The 27192-nt window shown below is 35.8% G+C and overlaps 3 protein-coding genes across 4 annotated transcripts; 2 read left to right on the top strand and 1 right to left on the bottom strand.

Annotated features, from left to right (window-relative positions):
• The first annotated feature begins 630 nt into the window (after positions 1–630).
• On the top strand, positions 631–20597 carry LOC108460225 (BEACH domain-containing protein C2). Its single transcript, XM_017759641.2, has 32 exons — positions 631–952; positions 1614–3672; positions 4338–5125; positions 5548–6237; positions 6534–6668; positions 6934–7038; positions 7246–7359; positions 7476–7552; positions 8137–8218; positions 8495–8818; positions 9142–9758; positions 10070–10154; positions 10413–10607; positions 10861–11403; positions 11502–11639; positions 11750–12229; positions 13172–13317; positions 14047–14116; positions 14247–14330; positions 14550–14606; positions 14688–14756; positions 14868–14954; positions 15031–15147; positions 15831–15980; positions 16135–16219; positions 16307–16427; positions 16580–16676; positions 16762–16875; positions 17014–17389; positions 18362–19152; positions 19553–19675; positions 20069–20597. Exons 2-32 carry the CDS (start codon positions 1674–1676, stop codon positions 20144–20146), a joined length of 8937 nt encoding a protein of 2978 aa, XP_017615130.1. The 5' UTR covers positions 631–952; positions 1614–1673; the 3' UTR covers positions 20147–20597.
• A 2180-nt stretch (positions 20598–22777) lies between these two features.
• On the top strand, positions 22778–24397 carry LOC108460757 (uncharacterized). Its single transcript, XM_017760386.2, has 5 exons — positions 22778–23138; positions 23224–23261; positions 23361–23593; positions 23861–23990; positions 24072–24397. Exons 1-5 carry the CDS (start codon positions 22985–22987, stop codon positions 24195–24197), a joined length of 681 nt encoding a protein of 226 aa, XP_017615875.1. The 5' UTR covers positions 22778–22984; the 3' UTR covers positions 24198–24397.
• A 181-nt stretch (positions 24398–24578) lies between these two features.
• LOC108460756 (cytochrome P450 704C1-like) lies at positions 24579–26955 on the bottom strand. 2 transcript variants are annotated; one of them, XM_017760384.2, is made up of 6 exons: positions 26491–26955; positions 26053–26268; positions 25687–25980; positions 25277–25597; positions 24998–25201; positions 24579–24906 (listed from the first exon to the last, which is right to left on the bottom strand). In XM_017760384.2, exons 1-6 carry the CDS (start codon positions 26785–26787, stop codon positions 24718–24720), a joined length of 1521 nt encoding a protein of 506 aa, XP_017615873.1. In that variant the 5' UTR covers positions 26788–26955; the 3' UTR covers positions 24579–24717. The 2 variants fall into 2 exon arrangements, with proteins under 2 accessions (XP_017615873.1, XP_017615874.1); XM_017760385.2 differs by having other exon boundaries at positions 25280–25597.
• Between the last annotated feature and the right edge of the window lie 237 nt (positions 26956–27192).

Here is a 27192-nt window from a genome sequence, read left to right as displayed (position 1 = left end):
TTCAAGATATAAAACTAACTCAATGTATTATTTCATTTAATTTACGTATAAAATATATATTTAAGTATGGTCGAAATTTCAAATACATATATTTACATTTGAAATAAAAGAATTAAAAATAAAGAAATGAAACTATTTTTTTCAAAATAAAACTATTTATTGTTAAGATATTGCTACATTAAGTATTGCATGAGAAATGAGAGATTCGTATCCGACATAAGCCGAAAACTTTTAATGGTGATGTAGATCACATGACTAAATGTGTTGATACAGCTAGTTCTTTGATATATTTATTTAGAGCCCCACAGACTTCGATTATAAGCTTATTGAGAAGAGATCGCAATGAATCTATCAGGTCTTAATTATGATTTATCTATTATAATTGTTTAATGTTATAATTTTCTAAAAAAAAAACTCATAATTTTGTAAATAATAATTCACTATACCCTTTCCATGGAATAATAAATTTCTTCCGTTTTCTTCGCTTGGAATGGAAGCAAAGATTAAAAGCTAAAATTCTAGAAAAAAAAAATCTTTGTTTATTTTTTCTTTGGAATGTGATGACTACTTTTACAGTGGTAATAATAATACTAAAGTAAATTAGTAAAAATTAAATAAGGAAAAAAAAGAAAAAAGAAGTGACATTGGAGATATCATTTAACCACCTATTTTCCTTTGTTTTATTTAATTTTTATTTTTTGACTGGGCAACCATTAGGAGGCCCTATTGCTAATTACTTGCTAAAATCTACCTTCTCTTTCTCCGGCGCCCATTTCGCCCTTCTCGCTCGTCGTCGTCTTCTCCAATTCTCCCTTTCTCATATCTTGAAAGAACTTTTTCTTTTCCGTTTCTATAATTTTCTTCACCTTTTCGATTTCCTTGTTCGTTCTTTGTTTTTTAATCAATTATATATATAATTTAACGGGAAAAATTTAAAGTTGAACCGACCCAGGTAAGTTCACCTTCTCTATCACTCGTCACATTTTTATATATTTTCGGGAATCATTCAAATCATTAGTTGTTAAACTTTGATCCGTGCATATATCGTTATTCTCTTTCACTTGGATTGGGGTGGATCGGTCTGTTTGTTTTTCTGGCATTCATGTTAATTTGTTGATTTCAATGCCAGTTGATCGATTCGTCAATGTTAGAAAGGTTCATGTTTTTTCTTCATATAATTCAATGTTGTTAATTCTTATTTGTTTTTTTGAATGTGTACACGCTTCATGAGCTAGATCCGCTACTTCTTGTTTCATCTCACTCTTTGATTCAAGTTTGAATTGCCTGTATCTACGCGATTTTTGTTAGTTGGACTCAGCTGTGAACTTTTTTGAGTTTTAACTAATCGTGGAGGACATTAATGTTCTGTAATTAAGAATCTCATGTGTTAAAATTGAAAGTGAAAACATAGGGATAGACTATATTGTTTTTTCTTTTATTTTTTGAGTTCGTGAATAATTTTATAATTATTATTATTTACTGTGCATTATGCTAAAAGAGTAATTTGTGATGTTCTCGACAGTGTTGCATCTATAGTGTCTGATTTATAGTGTTTTTAAGAATTAACTGGAGTGACAATTAGTTTTGTTTTTCATATTTTGTTGTTTTTGCAGGTTTATTCAAGTGCAAATAATTCAAATGAGTATTTGCTAGGTTTTTAAAGTAATAATACAATGGAAGAAGAAGAAGATAAGAAGTTTGGTGAAACTTCTGTAAAGAGTTTTGATACTCATGAAATTGGTTCTGCTGTGGAGGATAGAATAGGAGGATCTCATCAGGATAATGCTACTGGTGGTGAGGAATCTATATTGAAAAACAATAATGCAGTTTCACAGGAGGTTCATTCTACAACTCCTATAGGGGATGAGGACCAATTTGAGCCTGTTTCTTTAGAAAATCAAGATAAAGCTGCTGGAGAGTTTCAGGATGATCAGGTGGACTCTAATCGATCCTCAACTTCTGACTATCAGAGACAGTTATCTGTGATGGAGTATGATTCTTCCTCTATGTCTGGGCCACGGCATGATAGTTCTGCTTCAAGCCCTGGACCTGAAAGACAAACAGATTACCAAATTAAGCAGTCAATTTCAGAAACTGGCCTCGATTCTGTCTTTTATGCAGATTCTAGAGGCTCGCCCCTTGGGTCACCAACAACATCTAAGCCGAAAGCTGCTATGCCAAATGTGTCTCCCGAGTTATTGCACTTAGTGGATTCTGCCATTATGGGAAAGTCTGAAGGTTTGGACAAGCTGAAGAATATTGTTAGTGGGGCTGAGACTTTTGAAAGTGTGGAAGATATGGAGAGCATTCCTTTCTTGGTTGTTGATTCACTTATTGCCACAATGGGTGGAGTTGAAAGTTTTGAAGAGGATGAGGATGACAATCCTCCTAGTGTGATGCTAAACTCTCGGGCTGCAATTGTGGCAGGTGAACTAATTCCTTGGCTTCCTTGGGAAGGAGATAGTGACATTCTCATGTCTGCCAGGACACGGATGGTTAGAGGTTTGTTGGTTATACTGCGGGCTTGTACAAGGAATAGGGCTATGTGCTCCATGGCTAGTTTATTAGGAGTTCTTTTGAGGTCAGCTGAGAATATTTTTGCTCAGGATGTTGGTTTGATAGAGCCGATGAAGTGGGATGGAACTCCCTTATGCTATTGTATCCAACATTTGGCAGGGCATTCACTTAGTGTTAGTGATTTGCACAGATGGTTTCAGGTCATTACAAAAACACTTACTACCATTTGGGCACCTCGCTTAATGCTTGCACTAGAGAAGGCAGTGAGTGGGAAAGAGTCTAGAGGACCAGCATGCACTTTTGAGTTTGATGGCGAAAGCTCTGGTTTACTTGGTCCTGGTGAAAGCCGTTGGCCATTTACCAATGGATATGCCTTTTCAACGTGGATCTATATTGAATCATTTGCAGATACATTAAATGCAGCAACTGCTGCAGCTGCAATTGCTGCTGCAGCTGCGGCCAAGTCAGGAAAATCATCAGCTATGTCCGCTGCTGCTGCTGCAAGTGCATTGGCTGGCGAAGGCACTGCACATATGCCTCGTTTATTTAGCTTCTTATCTGCTGATAATCAGGGAATAGAGGCATACTTTCATGCACAGTTTTTAGTGGTTGAATGTGTGAGTGGAAAAGGAAAGAAGGCTTCATTACATTTTACTCATGCATTCAAGCCACAATGTTGGTATTTTATTGGATTGGAGCATGTATGCAGGCAGGGACTTATAGGGAAAGCTGAGAGTGAGTTGAAATTATATATTGATGGATCCTTGTATGAAAGTCGTCCTTTTGAGTTTCCTCGCATCTCCAAGCCACTTGCATTTTGTTGCATTGGGACAAACCCCCCTCCTACAATGGCTGGCTTACAACGCCGCCGTCGCCAGTGCCCTTTATTTGCTGAAATGGGCCCAGTATATATCTTTAAGGAGCCAATTGGTCCTGAAAGAATGGCACGCATGGCTTCTAGGGGTGGGGATATGCTGCCTTCATTTGGTAATGGTGCAGGACTTCCTTGGCTAGCTACAAATGATCATGTTCAGAAAATGGCAGAGGAAAGTTCTCTATTGGATGCAGAAATTGGAGGTTGCATTCACCTACTCTACCACCCCTGTCTTCTTAGTGGGCGGTTCTGCCCAGATGCTTCTCCTTCTGGTGCTGCAGGTGAAAAATTTCATCTGTAATTACAGTATATGATTCTTGGTTACTAGACTCCAATAAAATGTCTGTGCATATAAAATTCGTCTCCTTGTCAAAGTATTCTTTTTTTTTTTTATCCTTCACCCTTTTTATTTATCCATGCTCCTGAACCAGAATATGGTTTACGATATTGAGGAGTGAATGGAGATCTTTATTATTTTTATCTCATCGTCCTTTCTTCCCTATCTATGTGCTGTTTCAAAGTGTTATGAACATGCAAAATGCATATACTTTTATGGTATGCTTGTTTGTTTTCCTATAATCCCCCTCTCTCAGTGCATGCAGGAGTAATGAAGGTTGGTGGCTGTGTGGATGGCATGTTAGTGATTTTGGATGTGCATGTAAATTTGTCTGCTGCTGTGCATACCCGTTTGATTCTTATGTTGTTTTACTTGGCCTTTTTATTGGGTTAAATTCAGTTCTGGACATTGCAATATGTATTTTGCCAGATGAGTTGAGAAAGATGTCTTTATTTATATTAGTTTCTTCACTCATTGTTTTGGTTTTTGTTTCCACTCATATTTGACTTTTATGTTGTGTATATATTTGGAATTGGTTGGCCCCCATTTCCTTTCTATGCAAAAATTATTCTAAATTCTTGCTTAGATTACCTACCTATGGTGATCCAGGTATAATACGCAGACCAGCTGAGGTTCTTGGGCATGTCCATGTTGCAATGCGGATGAGACCTGTGGAGGCTCTCTGGGCTTTAGCATATGGGGGACCCATGTCTTTACTTCCTCTGGCTGTCAGCAATGTGTGTAAAGATAACTTGGAACCGGAACAGGGTAGTTATCCATTGTCTTTGGCTACAGGTGCCCTTGCTGCGCCAATATTCAGAATTATTTCTGTTGCCATCCATCATCCTGGAAACAGTGAAGAGCTATGTCGTATGAGGGGACCTGAGATTCTATCAAGAATCTTAAACTATCTTTTACAAAATTTGTCGTATCTTTGTTCTGGAAAGCATGATGGTGTTGGGGATGAGGAGCTTGTAGCTGCTGTTGTTTCCCTGTGTCAATCTCAAAAGCACAATCATGCACTTAAAGTGCAGCTTTTCAGTACACTGCTTTTGGATATTAAAATTTGGAGTTTGTGCAGCTATGGGCTCCAAAAGAAACTCCTATCATCTCTTGCAGATATGGTCTTCACAGAGTCATCTGTCATGCGAGATGCTAATGCTATGCAGATGCTTTTTGATGGCTGCAGAAGGTGCTATTGGACAATTCGTGAAAAGGACTCTTTAGATGCTTTTTCTCTAAATGATGCTATGCGGCCAATGGGCGAAGTGAATGCTTTGGTCGATGAGCTCTTAGTTGTCATTGAACTTCTAATAGGAGCATCACCGCCTTCATTAGCTGCAGATGATGTCCGTTGTTTACTTGGATTTATGGTTGATTGCCCACAACCTAACCAGGTGAGCTCATGTTTTTCTGATTTCCTTTCACTAGTGCTTCTGAAGATGTGACTTCACTTTTATTAAGATGAAAGTTGAATGACGTGCTGGTTTAAGAATGTTATATCATACTGAGGCATGAGAATATTTTTGACAGTTGCCTATTTTTCTATAACTAAACTTGTGAAAACACCTTATTTTCTCAAGATCTGGTGAGTTGTGCTTAAAACTCTTTTTGGTTTCTTTTCTGTAGAATTATGGGTATGTACATCTTTTATTTGATTCGGGGTTTCGGTTTCCATTGTTGGATCAGGATATAATCAAGTGCAAGTGCATCATGTGGTTATATGCATGCCTAATATTTTTGATTTATATTTCAGGGCATCTTTTATGAACTAGTTTCTTATGATTTCACCAAAAATGATTCTCCTGTATTCTTTCAGGTTGCCAGGGTGCTACATTTGATCTACAGGCTAGTGGTACAACCAAATACAACCCGAGCTCAAACATTTGCACAGGCATTCATGGGTTCTGGTGGGATAGAAACTCTTCTTGTCCTCCTGCAGAGAGAAGCTAAAGCTGGTGATCACCACATTCCTGAAACTAGCACCAAGACTGAGGAAAGCTTGGCTGTTGAAAGATCTGAACCAGAACTAGATACTTGCATTCCAGAAGGAAGTCAGGATGAAGGATCACTAAAGGAGAAGGATCAAATTTCACAAAAGAGAGATTTTCACGGTATTTCTGGCCTTGTGGCCAGTTCTAGTCTGAAAGTGGAAAGGGTGTCATCTGTTTCTGAAAATGCTTTTATGAAGAATTTGGGTGGAATAAGTCTTTCAATTAGTGCTGACAATGCAAGGAATAATGTTTACAATGTTGACAATGATGATGGAATTGTTGTTGGGATCATTGGGCTGTTAGGTGCTTTAGTAGCTTACGGACATCTGAAATTTGGTTCCCGTGTGTCTTCTGAGATGACAAGCAACCTTTTTGGTGGTGCGCTCAATGATGCAGCTGGAAGCATGTTTGAAGATAAAGTTTCTATACTGCTTTTTGCATTACAGAAGGCTTTTCAGGCTGCTCCTAATAGGCTTATGACAAGCAATGTATACACTGCTTTATTAGGGGCCTCGGTATGATAATACTCTTTTGCTTCTATATATCTTAACCTTGTTCATCAATGCTTATTATACTTGTACTTTATTGCAGTGTTTTCACTTGAAAAGCTTATCAGTCTGGGATTTTATTAATTTTCTACTACTTTTATTATATTTTTACTTAAAACTAGTATGTTGTAGCTTTTCAGCTTGCTTTTGATATTTCAATTTGTTTAAGTAGGAAATATTATAGCTTCTTGTGTTATCTTGCATTTGCATTTAGCATTGAATGTGAATGATTTTATACTTCTTTTTCCCTTTAATTTGCTCAGATCAATGCTTCTTCACCGGAGGATGGATTGAACTTTTATGATTCTGGTCATCGTTTTGAACATTTACAACTTTTGTTGGTTTTATTGCGGTCTCTTCCATATGCATCTAGATCTTTCCAAAGCCGGGCACTACAGGTATGCTTGTCTGAGTTTACTGGATGTAGATTTTGTTATGTGTTGGTTGTTAACTGAAAACATTCTTAATTTAAATAATATTTATGAAAATAAAACATAGTTTAGAATCGTCATCTGTTCTGTTGGTGGTAGCATTTCTCATATTAAATTCAACTATAGTCATATCTTGGTTATCTCCTTTTGTTTCACATTTATATTTTGTCCTTATCTTGACTTTTCAGATTTTCCATTATAATCTGAGCTATTTCTTTCTATATGATTTCAGGATCTTCTGTTTTTGGCTTGCAGTCACCCAGAAAATAGAAACAGTCTAACAAAAATGGAGGAGTGGCCTGAGTGGATACTAGAGGTCCTTATCTCTAACTATGAGGTAGTAATTTCCAGCTTCTTTTTTCTGTATGCTAATGTGCTTCTTCCCCATTGTTGTCTTTGGTGTTCTGTTGCAAATGAATCTGGTAGTGCTGTTGTTAGGGTTGGAGTTGTAGAGTTTTCTAACTAGTATTTTGACCTTACTGAGTAACTTTGAATGTATATACTCCTTGTATTAATTATTGCAGCTTGTTACCTGCTTTTGCAGATGGATGCGAGAAAAAAGTCTGATTCAGCAAGCCTAGGTGACATAGAGGACCTCATACACAGTTTTTTGATTATTATGTTGGAGCATTCAATGCGCCAAAAGGATGGATGGAAGGTTTGTCTTTATCCAACTTTTCCACTTTGCTGTACCTTCTAATATACATTTGTTCCCCTTAATATTAAGTATGTCAGCACCATTTATATTTTCTGGTCTTTGCTTCCATTTTACAGGATATTGAAGCCACAATTCATTGTGCTGAATGGCTCTCTATCGTGGGTGGCTCTAGCACTGGGGATCAGAGAATTAGGTATTCCACTGCTGAGTCCTGCTTCATGATTTCCACTGCTTTTATTTGTCTCCTAAAGTGCACCTTTTGCCATTTGAATGTGGTTGTCCATAGTTTATTTTCCCTGGAGTGATATGTAAGAAGGCACATCTTTTTTTGGGAACATACACAATATTCACTTGTTGGGACATAATCAAGTTGAAGGAGAAATCTAAAGTTTGTATTTTCACTGATAAAAATGTCTTACTTGCTATCTTTCAGAATCACTGAATCATTGGATTCTGTGTTTTGCCTTTGTTAAGGTGATAAAGGTATTACTATTTTGACTAAAATACAAAGTGGCAAATTATGGAAACTATATTTTTTCTGTAGTTACTTCTAAACCTTTTGAAACATCTTATTGGCTAAAAAACTGAATATGTTTGATATATTCACATAGGATAAATAACAATGTGACTCTAGTGATTATTTTAATGTTGATTCACCGATTCTTTTGCATAATGTGCTCCTCAAGGGGCCAATAAAAAGTTTAGCTGTAATCTTTTTTATGGATAAATAAGTATGGTTAATTTGTTGTGATTTCCTATGTGATTGTATTCTGAAAGACGTGAAGAATCCTTGCCAATATTCAAGAGAAGACTCTTAGGTGGGTTGATGGACTTTGCTGCCAGAGAACTTCAGGCTCAGGTAACGTTAAATTGTTACCAATTGACTTCAGCTACCTTTTTTCACTTAAAAGAGTTTTGTGGAAAATGATATATCCATGTTAGTTTAGTTAGTCATGAAATAAAAAGTCGATCCTCCTGTAATTTTGTTTATCCTTTTGTCATGTTTCCCGTCTTACTACTTATTACTCTCTCTCTCTCTTTTAATTTTTATGTCATCATCATTGATCTGTTATGTTTCACAGCACTCAAATGAAAAATGGCAATAATTATTTATTGAGCTTTTCTTCTTCTGCAGACTCAAGTTATTGCTGCAGTTGCTGCTGGGGTTGCAGCCGAAGGTTTGTCTCCTGAGGATGCTAAGGCAGAAACAGAGAATGCTGCACAGCTTTCTGTGTTTCTGGTAGAGAATGCAATTGTCATATTAATGCTTGTTGAGGATCATTTGCGGTTGCAAAGTAAACTTTCTTGTGCTTCATGTAAAGTTGATGGTAATAAATCTCCTCTTTCTTTCGCGTCTGCCCCAAATAGTCAATCAAGTTCAGCGGCATCAATTGGTAGAGAATCAACTGAAGCTGTGGATGATAGCAGATCTGGAAATTCTGGTGGACTCCCTCTTGATGTACGTATATAGTGATCTTAAAGACACATCTATATTGCATTCAGAGTTTAGTGATTCATATATTAACTATATATAGTTCTCATCAGTTAAAATTCTTCATCTTCTACTTTTACCTTATTTGCCAGAATTTCTTCCCTGGTTTTGTGAGTTGTGACATTGGATGAGAGACAGTTATCTTAGAAACTTAGACGTGATTGTTTTCATTGTTTTCTAGTTAAAGAAAATGGATACTTCTTGTAAGTTCAGTTGAGCTTCGTTTGAGTTCCTTTATGGCTTGTTCTGATTTTGTTATTTCCCCTCTTCATGTTCTGTTTCCAAACAAGGTCCTTGCTTCAATGGCTGATGCAAATGGGCAGATTTCTGCAACAGTGATGGAACGGCTTACTGCAGCTGCTGCAGCTGAGCCTTTTGATTCTGTCTCCTCTGCTTTTGTGTCATATGGGAGTTGTGCTATGGATTTAGCTGAGGGTTGGAAATACAGGAGTCGTTTATGGTATGGTGTTGGCCTGCCCTCAAAACCAACTGACATTGGTGGTGGCGGCTTTGGCTGGGAGTCGTGGAATGCTGCTTTGCAAAAAGATGCTAATGGAAACTGGATTGAGCTTCCTTTAGTGAAGAAGTCTGTAAGTATGCTCCAAGCATTACTGTTAGATGATTCTGGACTTGGTGGTGGTCTTGGTATTGGTGGTGGATCAGGTACTGGGATGGGAGGAATGGCTGCACTTTACCAGTTACTGGACAGTGACCAACCCTTTTTATGCATGCTTCGCATGGTACTTCTTTCAATGAGGGAAGAAGATAATGGAGAAGACAACATGATCATGAGGAATGTAGGCGTAGAAGATGGAATGTCTGAAGGACTGTATCGAGGCAACATTGTATCCTTAGATAACAGTGGTCGAATGGCAGCAAGGAAACCGCGGTCTGCTTTATTGTGGAGGTATGTTAAACAGAGGAAATCTTATCCAATAACCACTAGGATACATATGTGTGCTTATCTATGCACTTTGCTTTACTGTGGACGTAAGTTAATCAGAGGAATCTTAACCAATAACAACAACACATAAGTGCACAACAGTATGCACTAGAGTGCCTGCTTTATCTCCCTCTCTCTACTTTTCATTTGCTTATGCATTCCCTAAAAATTATGGTTTGGTGCTCTTTGACTTTGTAGTCCAATGATATTTCTGCTTCATTTCCATGATTCATGCACAATGAATTTCAGAACTTATTCATTTAAACTATGTGCAGTGTTCTTTCTCCTATTCTGAACATGCCGATTTCTGATTCCAAGAGACAGAGAGTTTTGGTAGCATCCTGTGTTCTATATTCTGAGGTTAGTTTAATTGAATCAGCTTAGTGTGAATAGCAGCAAACTCTTTATTTATTTGTTTTTATGGTATAGTTTTTTATCAACATTTTGTAGCATAGCTATTTTTTTCTTCTCTGTTATGTTCTCATCTATTATCATATTCATTTTTTCATGAAAACATAATGGAATATTTGGTTTTGTTTCTTCCTTTCTTATGTTTCTATGGATATCTAGGTTGTTCATTGATATTTTGCAGTGAAATAAATGTGGTCTATGCTGCAGGTGTGGCATGCTGTTGGGAGGGACAGAAAGCCACTTCGAAAACAGTACCTTGAGGCCATTGTACCACCTTTTGTTGCTGTTTTGAGGAGGTGGCGACCACTTTTGGCAGGAATTCATGAACTTGCTACTGCTGATGGTTTGAATCCTCTTAACGTTGATGATCGTGCACTGGCTGCTGATGCACTGCCATTAGAGGTTGCTACATATCAGTATCATTCTTAACTCCTTAAAATAGTTTCTTAGTTTAGGGTTCAAACTTGTCTTTCCTAGTGTTAGCAGTGTTAACTCCCTGTCCTACAAATGTGTTTGTGCATGCATGCTTATTGGAAAATTTCCGGAGTTGCTTGTTGACCTTTTTGTACATTTATTCCCTTTCCATCTTTTTGTTATTGTTTCATTATTTAAGATTCACTAATTGTCCTTTTCTTTCTTTTTCTTTGTTTTTCAGGCAGCTCTTGCAATGATCTCTCCATCTTGGGCGGCTGCTTTTGCATCACCACCAGCTGCAATGGCATTGGCAATGATTGCTGCAGGCGCTAGCGGAGGAGAAATTCCTGCTCCAACAGCCACACAGCTTAAACGTGACTCCTCAATACTTGAGCGGAAAACTACTAAGCTGCAACATTTTTCTAGCTTTCACAAACCTCTGGACATGCCTAACAACTCACCGTCTCTTCCCAAAGACAAGGCAGCTGCAAAAGCTGCTGCCTTAGCTGCTGCACGTGATCTTGAACGCAATGCAAAGATTGGTTCTGGAAGAGGTCTCAGTGCTGTTGCAATGGCTACTTCTGCGCAGCGGAGGCATGATAGTGATATGGAGCGTGTAAAACGATGGAATGATTCTGAAGCCATGGCCGTTGCATGGTTGGAATGTCTACAGCCAGTCGATACAAAATCAGTCTATGGGAAAGATTTTAATGCTTTATCCTACAAATTTATTGCGGCCCTTGTTGCAAGTTTTGCTTTAGCAAGAAATATTCAGCGATCAGAGGTTTATTTATGGCTAGCTATCATGATTGTCACTGCTTTTTTAGCCCACAAGACAAGTTGTCAATACAGACTTATCCATTTTTTCTTTTGAAATCTCAGATTGATAGGCGTGCACAAGTTGATTTAGTTGCACGACACAGATTATTCACTGGGATTCGTGCATGGCGCAAACTTATCCATTGCTTGTTAGATACGTCATGTCTCTTTGGGCCATTAGTAGACCAAATTCCTAGTAAGGCATGTGAAATTTAAGACTTTTTGCTTTTCTCCTTTATGTTTGTTAGATAACTGAACTTTGATCTTCATCCCTTGTTGAACATTTTTATTTCCTTTTATGGCATGTCTAGGTTTTTTGGAAGCTGGACTTTATGGAAAGTTCTTCAAGGATGAGACCATTTTTGAGAAGGAATTACACAGGGACTGATCATTTTGGTGCTGCTGCTGATTTTGAGGAGCAAAATGATGTGAAAAAGACTCAAGAGGATGTCATAAGCTCATCTAATACTCCTATTCTGGCAGCAGAAGCAATCTCAACAGTGTTTGTGAATGAAGATGATGAACATCCAGAAACTGATAATGTAGATAGCAGAGGCTATGTAAATAACCAAAGTGAGGAAGGTCAGCAAAGGCTTTCTGGAATAACTGAGCAAACCTTGGAGAAATCCATAGAATCTAAAGACACTAAACTTTCCAGTGAGCAAGACTTGGTCCAGAGTTCAACAATAGTTGCTCCTGGGTATGTTCCTAGTGAACTTGACGAGAGAATCTTGTTTGAACTCCCTTCATCCATGGTTCGGCCACTGAGGGTTATACGAGGAACCTTTCAAGTAAGTTGTTAGAATTGCATTTAAATTCCTTTCTGCTGTGTTTTTGTTGCTCTAAATGGGTTCTGTAGTTCTGATTGTGATATTTTTCACTGTACCGCCATCACCCAGACGATTGCTTAAAGTCTTTTTATATTATAGATTTAAGATGCTCAATTTATCAAAAACTTTGGATTTCTTTAATTATGATGACATGTTTGCATTAAACTCATAATAGGACCAAGACAGTTGGCTGATGACAAGAAGCATTTAACTTTTTTGGAATATTGAAGGAAAAATTGCTTTTTCTGATCATTGTGTGTTCTGTATATTAGCAAAAATGTGTGAACTTAAATGGAATGTAATTGTTAAATGCCTTTAAATGAGGGTTGCATGCCATCTTTTCTGGTGGTTAAGATTTGATTGTCTCCAAAAGGAATCTATGTGAGTTGCGAAAGGCAGTTCTAAAAGGTGATGAACTGTGCAGTTTTGTGGTCTACTTTTTTTTTTTTTATAAGAATGATTATTTGTATGACAAAAAATATAATGGAGAGATCTATCAGGAATTCAGGATAGAAGGATCCTATGTTAGAATTAGAGAGGAAACTTTCCCTGTAATGCTTTTGGTTGAATTGGCACAGCCCTTGTTTAAATTGCTGGTTTTACTCCCCTCCCCCCAGTCCAGCTAACTCTTCTAGCTTTGCTACATAATCTATGGAGACTATACATTTGTTGCTTCCGACATTAGATCTCTGGCTGCCGATGATGCTATCATTCACATTTTATGATGCTGGCTTTCTTTAAAAATTGAGAAATGTGAACAAAAGGATTTCTGTATGAGTAACTTATAACCCTGATTTCACCTACTTTTCCCTTCTGCCCCATGGTAAATCACCATGGCCGCTAGCTTTTCTATTGGTTTAGTATAAAAGTTTTATTCTCTCTTTTTTTGTTTTTTTTTTCCAGGTAACCTCAAAGAAAATAAATTTTGTAGTTGATAAAACTGAATGCAACATATCGGTGGATGGTTCAGAAGACAACTCTGAAGCAAAAAATGATGAGAAGGACCGTAGTTGGTTGATGACTTCTCTTCATCAAATGTATAGCCGAAGGTGTGAAGTTATAGTGAGGAATTATGTTACACTTGGTCTTTATTCTAATATTTGTTCAAGCTTGCTTTAGAAAATATAAGCTTCCCCATTATATATTGGCTTTGAGCTACTAGCTACAACTTTTGTTATTTGACACTCTAAGTAGATATTGGGAACCATCCTTGATTTAGAAAATATATTGGCTTTAGAAAATATAAGCTTCCCCATTATATATTGATAATTATTGTCAGACAGTGTGCGTAAATATTGGGAACCATCCTTGATTTCATATTAATGAGCATGCAGGCACATATTTGTAAAGCAAGATGCCTGCCTAGAAGATGGAATGAGAAGAGATGCCATTTTAGTGCTTTTGTGAAATGGCCTTTATTTCTGCATCTTATTGTGCCTGCTAACATCCAGAAATGTTCTTGAAATTCCTCAATATTCCAAACGTGTTAATTTTTAATTTCTTCTTTCCATATTGCAAGTGCTGGATATGAACTGCACATGAGGATGGTTTTTTTACTGTAGAATCTAGTAAAATATACAATGAATTTGAGGTCTTCACTCTGTGTTCTTATTGCCGATTAACATCAAGAGATATTTGTTATTACATTGTGCATGGTAATCCGTAACTTAATATCCTTGTTGCTGAATGTGCTGCATTTTAAGTTTTCATCTTTCAACTTTGCTTTTGCTTTATCATATGCTATGCATCTCATTTTGCTTGTTTTATCTTTGTCATAGATATCTCCTACGAAGAAGTGCTCTGGAGTTGTTCATGGTTGATCGTTCTAACTTCTTCTTTGACTTTGGGGTATTTTCCTATTGGACACACCTTCAAGATTTATTGCTTTGTGATAAAAAGAAATATGCTTTTAATGGTTGTTGACCTAGTATGCGCCCCTTAATCTTTGGCTTACCTCTTTTTTCTTTTAATGATTCAGAGTTCTGAGGGCAGACGAAATGCATATCGTGCTATTGTACAAGCACGGCCTCCTCATTTAAACAACATTTATCTTGCAACACAGGTTTGTTCTTTTCCTGTAAATATTTTTATTTAAAGAGGCCTACCATGTGTGTATGTATATACATGGTGAATATTGTTTTTATTTAAATTGAGAAGAGTGGAATTTTACAGATATCTTATGGCTACAAAATTTTGTTCATTACAAGGTATCTAAGTGTGTATTTAGCTGCTGCAATTCATTTTCTCTTCACGTTGTTGAACTCATTGTTTTCTTCTGTAGAGACCCGAACAACTCCTGAAAAGAACTCAGTTAATGGAGCGTTGGGCTAGATGGGAGGTATGTGTTATGGTATACATGTATATTCACGTGTAATAAATAAGCAGTATAATCATTGAACAAATTGCAACCCCTCTGCAGATCAGCAATTTTGAATATCTAATGCAGCTAAATACATTGGCCGGGCGTAGTTATAATGACATAACTCAGGTGAGATTGTTTCTAAATATGCATCTTGATGAGTAATCACTCATTCTTTTTGTGGTTGTTTGTAATATCACTAAGCTACATTTTCTTTCTTTCCTTTCTTTTTGCTTACAGTATCCAGTATTCCCATGGATCCTTTCTGACTACAGTTCAAAGAGTCTAGATCTTTCTGATCCTTCAGCTTTCCGAGATCTTTCAAAGGTGGCTGGCTTTAATCTTGGTGGCACTTTATATCTGCACTCTCCTTTTCTGACATTATAACTTTGTGTACTTGCAGCCTGTTGGAGCATTGAATCCAGAGCGGCTGAAGAAATTTCAAGAGAGATATGCTAGCTTCGATGACCCGGTCATTCCCAAGTTCCATTATGGCTCACATTATTCAAGTGCTGGAACTGTATGTTTTCTATTCTGTTTAACATTTTGGGTTTTACTTTTTATAGTGTATATTTAAATTTCTTAAACTAGGGTCACTGCTGGATACATACCAGCAATCCATGAAGAAGGTTGATTTCTTTAGTTTGTTTCTCATAGTAATTGGGAAATTTGTATACATTTCCATATGCGTGTTGCTTGCTGAGTATTTGCCTTTAAAAATAAAATTTTGTTGTTTACTGTCTTCTGTTTTATTATTCTTCTGTCTGCCTCGCAGAATATGTTTTGCGAGATTGGCTGATACCCTCTATAGAGCTGACATGTTACTTTGTGCACCTCAAAACTGTAGTTTATCTCCCTTAACTAATTGTTCTGATTGCTTGAAATTTTACTGTTTCATTGTGCATCTGCCATTTCACTAGGTTTTTTGCTTCATTTCAAAAGCATTAGTACTATTAGTTTTCAGCATGATCTACTTCTCTCCTTGAAATTATTTGCAAGGACTAATTTTAACCAAGTGATAGCTGGATAGTTTCCTTGCCTGTAATTTCTTGTCATCTTTTCTTTGATTGAATTCTTTCAATTTTTTCACTAAAAAAAGTTCTATGGCAATTAGTCGATTAAGGGGATTTTTATTTTTAAGTTTGACCTATAGATGCAAATTCTTTATTTTAACTACTGTGTTGTGTCGGTATTTTCTTGCAGGTATTATATTATCTTGTTAGAGTTGAGCCATTTACAACCCTTTCGATTCAGCTGCAAGGTGGAAAATTTGACCATGCAGACCGGATGTTTTCAGACGTTGGTGCTACATGGAATGGAGTTCTTGAGGACATGAGTGACGTGAAGGAATTGGTTTGTGTTTTTGTTTTATCTTTGGCATGAGAACAATTTTATCTTATACATTGTTTCTTATCTCCATCTTTTCTGATCTCCTTTGGCTGTAGCTTCAATGGGTTATCAGAATTTTTTTTCTTCTACTGTTTTTATTTTACTCTTTTCATGTTAGGTTCCGGAGCTGTTTTACCTTCCTGAGATGTTAACCAATGAGAATTCAATTGACTTTGGAACAACACAATTAGGAGGAAAGCTTGGTATGTACCTGAGTGTCCTTTTTTCAATATCTGAAGAGTGACAAATGCCAGTTGCAGTAAGTTCTGATTTTCTTTTTGAACATTCAGATTCGGTAAAACTCCCACCATGGGCTCAAAGCTCAGTTGATTTCATTCATAAGCATCGAATGGCTCTTGAGAGTGAACATGTATCTGCACATTTACATGAATGGATTGACCTCATATTCGGGTTTGTTTTCTTTTACTTTCTTTCCTTATCTAAGTTGATTTTCTTTCCCTTTGTAATCTTCACTATGATATTATTGTTAATAATTAATTGTTCATGGAGATTCTTCTTTTGAACCTTGAGTTTACCAAAATTTACACAATTGGAATGGTCAGGTATAAGCAGCGAGGCAAGGAAGCTATATCGGCTAATAACATGTTCTTTTACATTACATATGAAGGGACAGTTGATATTGATAAGATCTATGATCCAGTGAGTTTGATTTGCTATGTTGTTTTCCTAATGTGTGCTCTATTTGGAAATTATTAATTATCCTATGCGTTCATGTAAATAAAAGGTACAACAGCGTGCTACACAAGACCAGATTGCTTATTTTGGACAAACTCCATCCCAACTTCTTACTGTCCCTCACATGAAGAAAATACCTCTTTCAGAGGTTCTTCATTTGCAGGTAGCAATTCCAATTTTGCAGTTCTGTTTTTTTTCCACTACTTTCCATATGATCTAATAAGATCGTCCTTTTTGTCATGGCAATTTTTCTGTCAAAATGATCTTGTTAAAACTGAATCTGGATAACATTTAATGTCAGACAATCTTCCGGAATCCGAGAGAAGTAAAATCGTATGCAGTCCCAAACCCTGATCGCTGCAATTTGCCTGCAGCTGCTATTCATGCGTCTTCAGATTCCGTCATAATCGTTGACACAGATGCGCCAGCAGCTCATATTGCACAGCATAAATGGCAACCTAACACTCCCGATGGTCAGGGAGCACCATTTCTGTTTCAACATGGAAAGGCAACAACAAGCTCTGCTGGTGGAGCACTTAGAAGAATGTTCAGAGGGCCAGCAGCTGCAGGCTCTGGTTCTGATGATAGGCAGTTTCCCCAGGCACTAGCATTCGCTTCTGCTGGGATCAGAAACTCATCTATTGTTTCCATCACATGTGATAAAGAAATTATCACTGGTAAGGGTAACCTATTCCTAATATTATGTTGGCTGACTTTAATAAATTTGATTGTTATAGTACACTTTTTATTCCCATTTATGAACCCTTCAGAAATCTTTCTTTGTGATACTTGCAGAGAATTTGCTGCAAGTTCTCCTTTTCTGATTCTTTATAACGTTAGGATCCTTTCTTTGGTCCTAGTAGTCTTTATTTGGAAAGATACTTCATAAATACTGCTGCCTGAACTCTGAAGGGTACTTGATACATGTTTTGAAATTAACATTTCCTGTATTACAGTTTTCTGGTCAATCCATTTAACTAGGATTATAATGTGCTTATAGTTTGTCTCTAAAAAATCTTTGTTCCTTTCTGGGTAAAGGAAGGGAATTGTGTACTGGTGGCTTGGGCAAATGAAAAAGGTTGGAGGGCTAGCATGTCTAAAACTACCCTGACTTCTCATAAACATTAAATCTAAGTTCTCAATTTCATAGTAGTGGAATGCTGCAGGACAACTGTGTTTTATGATGATTACAATTTCAGTCTAATATTGTGAACTTTTACAAGATCAGCTGCTGCCGTACAATATTTAGTGTGAAGAATTGGTCAAAAAGAATATATCAATCACTTTTGAATATTTTTATTAATCTCTAGTTTAGAGGCATTCTGATGAAATATATTTAATGGATTTAAGGCATAGGGTTGAATAATTTAAAGCTATGTTATTCATTTAAGTGCTTTCAGTACCCTTATCTTGAAAGAGCCATTGTAGCTCATAGGTCCCTGTTCCACTATACTTTGGAATTTGCTTGCCTACTCGATCCATTTTTTTTATAATTTTGTAGCATCCGGTGACTTTTAATTCTGAAACTCAATGTTCCAGGTCATAAATGATGGTCATTTGCTTTTGAATCCAACAGCTGGCATGAATATATGCACATTTCTTGTACTGTTTATTATCTTCTTCTCATATACTTTCTGGATGTTAACTAGGTGGACATGCTGATAATAGCATCAAGCTTTTGTCATCTGATGGAGCAAAAACAATAGAAATGGCTTTTGGACACTCTGCTCCCGTGACTTGTCTTGCTCTATCACCAGATAGCAATTATCTCGTGACAGGATCCCGGGACAGTACTGTAATACTTTGGAGGATACATAGGGCATTTACCTCTCGCCCAAGCAGCACATCGGAACCAACTGCTGGCACTGGTACACCAACTTCAACTAGTGGTGGTACTTTAGCTAATTCCTTGGCAGACAAAAGCAGAAAGCATCGGATAGAAGGTCCCATATATGTACTTCGGGGTCATCAAAGGGAAATTCTTTGTTGCTGTGTCAGTTCAGATCTGGGTGTTGCTGTTTCATGTAGCCATTCATCAGATGTTCTGTTGCATTCTATAAGAAGGGGTCGCTTGATGAGACGGTTTCCCGGTGTAGAAGCTGATGCTGTCTGCCTTTCATCTGAGGGAATCATTTTAACCTGGAACCAATCGCAACATACTCTCAGCACCTTCACTCTCAATGGTGTTCTGGTTGCTAGAGCACAACTTCCTTCTTTGGGTGGTGTTAGTTGCATGGAAATTTCTGTTGATGGTGAGAACGCTTTAATTGGAATGAACTCATCTTTGGGCAACAATGGAGTGTCCAATAGCAACCAGGACTTGAGTTTGAAGAAACCTGTGGCTGATAATTTGGATCTTGAGTCAGAAGAAACCAACAAAAGCAACAAATTAGATATTCCTTCTCCTTCAATTTGCTTTTTGAATCTGCATACTCTGAAGGTATAAGAAAATGTTTAAACAGATGCCATTATGCCCCATCTGCACCTCCTGTACATAATGAATGCGCCCATGCTTGTCGCTTCAGCTTAATATTAATTTTGTTCCTAGGTGCCACCTGTACAATGGTGCCCTAGGGAGATTAAATTTCTTGGTCTCTGGGGTGGGTAGTTGTGGACTTGTTTCAGTTTCTTCTTTGCTGTGCCATTCGCACATGGTTGAGATGAAATTTTCATTTAATATGGCATACGTAGTTTAAGGTACCTCTGTCACAGAAAGAATGGGATGCTTTTCTCTTCCCTTTTTACGATTTCCCTATTGTAGGCAATAGGCACTCATGCACATCATGAATGCGTGTCTCTTGCTCTCAAACGTTGACCTGGATAAAAACTTTCATTTGCAGGTATTCCATGTGTTGGAACTAGGAGAAGGACAGGATATCACAGCTCTTACTTTGAACGAGGATAACACAAATCTTCTAGTCTCAACTGCAGATAAACAGTTGATAATTTTCACAGACCCAGCTGTAAGTCGCACGTTTTTCCCTTCCTCCATTTCTTGGTTCTCCACCAATCCTTTCTTAATTATTTGTTCTTCTATCACGACATTGCTTAGTGTTTGTATAAATGTTATAACAATCCTAGCTTGGTGAAGGATGTTGAGGTCTAAGGTTCAAACCTTCAAATCCCTGCCAACTTCCTTGAATTTATTGGAAGTAATGAAACCCTTAAAACCTTCCATCTTATGGATATTAAAAAAATCAGAAATTGGTAAGAAGTAATACTGTCTTAACCTAAGTTTAATGTTATCATTGAACGGCAAACCAAATTTCTTGGATTATAAGGTTCTTGAATTCTTGTTAATATTGTTTTATTGAATGTTTGAAATCAAATCTTATAATGGTCTTTGCTATATGTAGTTGAGCCTGAAAGTGGTGGATCAGATGCTTAAGCTTGGTTGGGAAGGCGAAGGGCTCAGCCCTCTGATAAAGTCATAATCTTCAGTTCAGCCTTAGAATCTTGACTGATTAGAAAATGATTATAGAAGATGCACCATTGATCCCACCAGGTTCAATATTACAAATATCACAGGTGTGTGTGCCTCAAGCGAGAAGAAAACCTAGTCAATAGCGCGGCTTTCAGCACCAGCTGCCTTTTGTCATGTATGTAAAATATGTGAATTAGTACTCTTCACAAGTGGAACAACCCTATAATATGATTTAAAAAAGGAGGGTTGTTAGGTAGATTCTTTTATTTGATTTGTGGTAAGTTTATTACCATTGTGATTTGAGCTACTCCGAGGCTTGCGATTTTCACTTTTTGTTCATCGATATAGTGAGAAAATTTGATACCCTTTCTGGCCTTTTGTGCTTGAATTTTCCTCTTCCAAAGTAGCGATGCAGTTACCAGATTGAAACTGAATTAAGACTTGAACATTTTTTTTGGAAAGTTGTTTTTTTTTTAATTTTAATGTACATTTATAATATTTTACTATTATCAAATAGTACATCGACTTTGTAGGTCAAATTAAGGAACCAAATTGCGAATCGTAATTTGTCTTCAAACAGTAATGAGGGGGCTTTCATTTAGGATTTGTTCTTCCTGGATTTCAAATTTCTTAATTAAATCTATATCACTGAAACGTTTCAGATCCATTCAAATTTCTAAAATATTCTTAATTTCTAAATTTAATAATCATTGTCAAAATAATTTTTATGAAAAATTGGATGAATTAAAAAAATCCAATTTTTAATTGCAACTGCAAGTGTCATGATGCGTAAGAGTTTTGGTTCGATACCTAGCAACCGGTATCTCGATTATAAAAAAATTGAATCAGTAGTTGAACTGATCATATTATTAATTCTCGGTTTAACTTGTTCAATCTTTAATTTAAATAATTAATTAAAAATAATAACTTTCTAAAATATACTAAAATCTTATAAACTAGTTTACTAGTAAATTTTTGTTTCATTTTTTGAGAGGTTTATTCTAAGGCCAATTCAATCCTCGTCTAAACCAAACAAAACTAATTGTTAGGCTAATAATTATATCTTTTGATGGTAATAAATTTTAATTTTCTAGATATGTTTAATCAATGTAATTGCAGCATAAATCTTTCTATAAAATTCGGTAGTATAAATTATAATTTGACAATTATATAAATTTAAATTCTAAAAATTTATCAATAATGAATGAGAGAAATATAAACAAGTAACAAAACATGTAATACATTAATCCAATAAAATATTCAACAATATGAATACTAATAAAATTAACAAGAAAGATAAAACATTTTGTGCAATTTATTTAATTACTATAGCATTATGTATTAAGTTGTTTCTATCTAACGTTACATATGCTATTTGTAATCATTAATTGGTTCTTAATTATTTATAATCGTTACATATAAATAAGTAATAATAAATAATGTATAATTTAAATTATTTATAATAAATACGGTTTATTTTAGTTAAATATTTAGAAGGTGAAAATGTAAGAAAAATCATTTCTTCTAAATAAAAAATTAAATTATTTAAAAATTAATAAAATAATATATACATATATTTTAAAAATAAAATAAACATCTTAAAATTGAATTACTAATTTTTTTTTTGGTGAATAAAAAAGAATTACAAAAAACCTAGAAAGCAATAATTGAGATTCATCATATAACCCTAAGCCTTTCTCTCTATCAAATGTCAACTTAGTAATTTGATTAGCTTCTATATTATATTTTCTAGGGACATAATCAATGGATCAGAATGCCTTTTTCCGCAAGAGATAAGTAACGCGCCTTATTAAAATAGAATTTGATCCCTTCAAAAAAGCTTCCTTAACATCCCCAATGACTTCTATATTATCAGTTTTAATAGATAATTTGTCATGAAAATTTCCTTGTGCCAATGTCATTCAGCTTCATAAACAGAATAGTTTTCCACCTTGCGATTAAAACCAAGGATCCAATCATAAAATAATTAAATTATGTATAAGTGTGGTTAGAAAATCATAAGATGATTAAATTATTGCAATTCTTGCTATTAGAGTTGATTGCTTCAATTTCCTTCAAATCAATGAGACACATTAATTACAATAATTACTCAAATATACCACATATGTGTAATTTACAAATAATTTTACTTAGAATAAACATACACAACATTTATATTATATTTAAATATTTGATTGAGTTAATATCATGTATTAATACATGCCAACTTAATCGAAAAATAATTAAAATTTATTAAAAATACTTTAAAAATCGACAAATATTAATTTTAAAAGGGATAAATCTCAAAGGTATACATAAATTTTGATTTAATGCGTAATTATATACATAAACTTTAATTTGATGCAATTATACATATGAAACTTTAATTGTAGTTCAAATGTATATTTGAAATATTAATTTTAATTTAACTACGTATATTTTAGAAAATAAATATTTTAATTTATTTTTATTTTATATTGAATAAATATAATAATTTATACATATAAAATAAAAACATAAAATAATGCAATATCAATAATTATGTTAATTGTACAAAATAAAATTTATATTTACAATTACTCGTTAAACTATAAACTATAGTTAATATATAATTTTAATATTTATGGATTAAAAAAACATCACACCAAATAAAACTTGGACTTATAACTGGATCTTGATTTAATTAAGAACTTCATAATCCCCTCCGTTTATGAATCTCTTATCTCTGTGTATTTTCCTTTTAAGGGTTTTAGACTTAAGAGTGGCTAGGGTTCTTCTATTTTCGGAATTTGCAAGGGATTATCAGATCATTTAAAAAAAGGAGAGAGGAAAATACAAGCAAACAAACATGGGAGGCAAAGGAAGGAGAAGGAGAGAGAAGAATTATAGAGCTGCTCATGGTCGTCCGGCCAGACTCCCTCCGCCTCCTGATCCCTCCCAAGTCGAGGCTTTACCTTCTAAACTCCGCAAAATCATGTCCTTCACCACAGATTCTCCTCACGGTTCCTTTCATCTCTCTCTTTTTCTCGTTAGTTTGTTTCCTTTCCTTCCACCTTTTTAACGGATTCATCTCCTTTCTTTTTCTAGGTGAGCATAAAGCAGAAGAAGGGAATGCTGAGAAAAAAGTGAGTCATTTATCATTCAAACTGACTAATTATGTGCGGTTTTAACTTTTAAGCTTAAGTCGGTTGATTCAAATCCAAGTACTATAATTTGTGATGCAGAAAAACCGAGCGGTGAATGAAATTAAGTTGAAAGCTAATGAGGTCAAAGATGGAGGCCATGATAAGCATTTGAAGATATCTCAAGATTCAGATAGCGGCGAAGGTACGATGCGGAATAGCAAAGGTGGGAAGAAAAATAAGAAAAGAAAGAGGAATCAAGTAACTGATCTCCGGTTTGAAGCAACGGCTGATAAGTTAGCTAGCAGTTCTAAACGGCGGGAGCGCAAGAAAAAGTAACTTCTCCCTGTCCTTTCCTCACGTAATTGGCAATAGAAACTACAATAGAATTTTAGCTTGGACTTCATTATAGTAACTGCAATAGATTATATGGTAGAGAATACTTTATAACTGTGAGTGAACATAGTAGAGATTTAGAATTATACCACATTGTAAATGATATATAATCTGCTGAATTGTGTACTTGTTTTTTTTTTTTTTCTTGTTTCTGTTTCTTGCATGCTAGATTATTCATAATTTACAAGATTTTGGTTCTTTTGTAGGTATTTTGAAGCAAAGAAGAAAAAACATAAGAGTGCTAGAACAGAAGAGAATCTAGAGTTTCCTGGAAGAGAGCACGTAAAATTTGGAGATGTGGTTGAAGCTCCACCAAAGTTGGTTACAGTACCCAAGGTAATTTTTATCATTTGATGTTACATTAAATGTTATACTAGTGGTTTGCCTCATTCAAACAAGGAGTTTCTTCTTTTGCAGGGATCAACGACCTTACTTGATGCTTCAAAGGAGAGGCTTAGGTTACAGGCTATTGAGGCTTATAGGAATCGCAAAGGATGGAGCTCAAGACCAGGGGGGCCTCAACTACCTCCAGTGACTACATGAAATTTCATTCAACACTCTTTCTACTTCAAGTGTATGCATCCGTTGACATTGTCCATTTGTTTAAGCTGGCTTAACTATAAGCTGTCCACTTGTATGAGTGATCATCCCGTTGTTGATTCTGAGCTCAATTTTGTTAAAGATAATATGTCTTTGATTTTGTTGAATTGTAGCAACATATATTACCCAAAATTAATTCACAACATGCATATGGCAGTTCTCTCTCTTTTCTTTTTAAATTTTATATATGACCCTGCTAGAAACCAGGGGAAGGAGAACTGAATTACTTTTTGTTAGATCTTTGCATTAAGATCATCAGGATTTTGAATCCATTGGAATATTCTGCTAGGAATTGGAAGCAAAAAGTTAGAACTATGAAGTGTGTTGTCTAAACGACTTGGTTTTGCTTATTTATTAGTTACCTGAACCCGTTTTATAGGACAAGAGATGATTCAGGTTTCACGTGGTATATAGATGTTTAAAGTTTACAATGAACCGAGACAGCCAACAGATGAAACCAGGTTTAAGTTTGACATCGGTGAAATGCACGAACATGAAGACCCCCTTCTATATGGAGATTGATCATCGTCCTGTATGTCACTGTTCTGTTCTCATCACTCAATTTGAATACAAAGTAGCTGAGAAGAACAGCTGAGAAGATCTTCATCTGCCTATAAGCAAACTCTTTACCCAGACAAATCCGAGGTCCTGCCTGTTAATCAAATGAAAACCGAGGTCAATGGTTTTGAGATCAAAGCATAGAGCGATTCCTGCAAGTGCTGAAAATGCATATTCTTTCATACCTGGAAAGCTGTAAACTTGAAAGGGTTTTCTAGCTGGAACATGCCATTCTTGTCAAGCCATCTCTCAGGTCTGAACTCCTCCGCATTGTCACCCCAAATGAACCTCATTCTACCCATTGCATAAGGCTGATAAGCAATCATATCCCCTTTCCTTGCACTGAAACCATCCGGTAGAGTATCATCAGCCAAACATACCTTTGCATCCTGCAATCAAGATGGTCAACAAATTGATTTTCCAAGTAGAATATTCAAGCTTAATGGCAAATGGAATTTCATTACCACAGGAACGGCTGGGTAGAGCCTTAAAGTTTCAGTTATAGCTGCATGAAGATAGTACATTTTTCCTAAAGCTTCTTCGCTCAGGCCAGCAGCGAATTCAGCAACATCTTTAACCTCCATCGATTTAGTTGCTTCCTTCACTTCTGCAGCAACCTTTTCTTGAACATCAGGATGTTTGCACAGCATGTATATAAACCACGACAGAGAGGCTGCTGTTGTGTCTTTGCCAGCAATTATGAAGTTAAGAATTATATCTCGCAAGTATTTGGGGTCAGTGTCAGTCACTTCGAGGAATCTAGTTAAAATGTCTTCCTTTTTTATCTGCAGAATCCCATAGAAATACAGATCAGTTCAGAATTCTACTTCAACCCTTCATATAAAAAGCTCAAGTAGCTCTATTTTTTACTTACTACAGCCGAATCGTCCTTGGATTCGCGTAGTTGCTCAATCTTGTTATGGATCAGCTTATACACAAGATTATCAACCACTTTTATATTTCTCTTTAATGCAGCTTCCGATCCGATGTTAAAATATCTCTTGATCTTCCAGAAGGGATCAACATATCGATAAAGAGTTAAAGCACTTGAATCATCGAAAGCAGCTGCGAACTCCTTGCCTTCTTCATTGGATCCACACATGCTATCTAGTTCAACCCCAAATGCAACTTTGAATATTGAATCCAAAGTCGATTTCATAAACAAGTCCTGCAGAACTTTGTGTTATTTAACAGTTTTGATTTTATATATCACCTAAACATTTCCATTAGGTGAACTTACTTGCATATCCATTGTCTCATTGGAATTAGCTGCCTCCGACACTATATTGGCAAGTCGTGCCACATTTTTCCGAAAGACAACACTGCTGAAATCTCTTAAAACTTTTGTTGAGAATTCATGGCTTGATACCTTCCTCTGTTGACGCCATTTATCCCCATCCACTGTGAAAATCCCTTCACCAAGTAAATCCCTTAGCAAGCTGTGATTATATTCACCCTGCACACAAATTGAAAAGCCAGCAACAAGTTCATTATCAAAAAGCCCTTTCATTATACTAATTACCGATGAAAGTGAAACCCTAACTGACATTATTATCTGGGTGTTTCTAAAATCTATCTAATTAGAAATTAAGCTACTTTTTTCTCTTAGCCAACCACAGGAAGAGTTCAAAAATGTCAGTCCAAAAAATAAGTTGATTTTTTTGAGGTAGGAAAGTACCTTGCCATAATTGTGGAAGTTGGTTTTGAGTATATACTCAACGTTGGCAGGATCCGAGGTATAAATCTCATTCCTGAAAGGAGAAAGCAGCCTGTAGGTCCGATACTTGGCTGCAAGATCAGTCATATAATGATGCAATCTTTTGAAGTTGAGGAGCTGGTTAACAAACGTGCCGGCAACGGGGTGGTACTTAATCTTTCTCTGTTTTTGCCTCAATTTTGCAGACAAGAACTTGAAGGAGATTAGGGAGATGAGCAGAAGCAAAGCTGTGAAGGTAAATGAGTTGGAGAAATCCATGGAGACGGATTCCTTTCCGGCACCCAACAAGACTAAGTTTAGCTTTCTTCTATCAAATTCTTGAAGGCATTTATTTATGTTATGAAGAGCCAAAATGTTTGTTTTTGTCGCATCGCAACTATAGTAACAGATAGAGCCTCAGTGCCGACCTCATTTATTTATGTTAGGATGATCTAGCAAGTCAACTTTTTTAGTTGGGTTTTTTTAGGAATCTTATCGTTTAAAAAATTATGAAAATATCTAATTTTTAGATTAATTGTGGAAATAAACTGAAAATGTTTAAATTTAGATAAATTTGAGAGGAAATTTTTTAGGGATATATTAGGTACTTTAAATAAGAATTTTATATAATTTTTAAGTTTACTATTTTTTAAAAATGAAAAGAGTTTATTTTATTATTCTTAT

This window comes from Gossypium arboreum, chromosome 11 (genome assembly GCF_025698485.1).
Source record: "Gossypium arboreum isolate Shixiya-1 chromosome 11, ASM2569848v2, whole genome shotgun sequence".
NCBI classification, from domain to species: domain Eukaryota; kingdom Viridiplantae; phylum Streptophyta; class Magnoliopsida; order Malvales; family Malvaceae; genus Gossypium; species Gossypium arboreum.
This window is presented reverse-complemented; position numbering and strand designations above follow the sequence as displayed.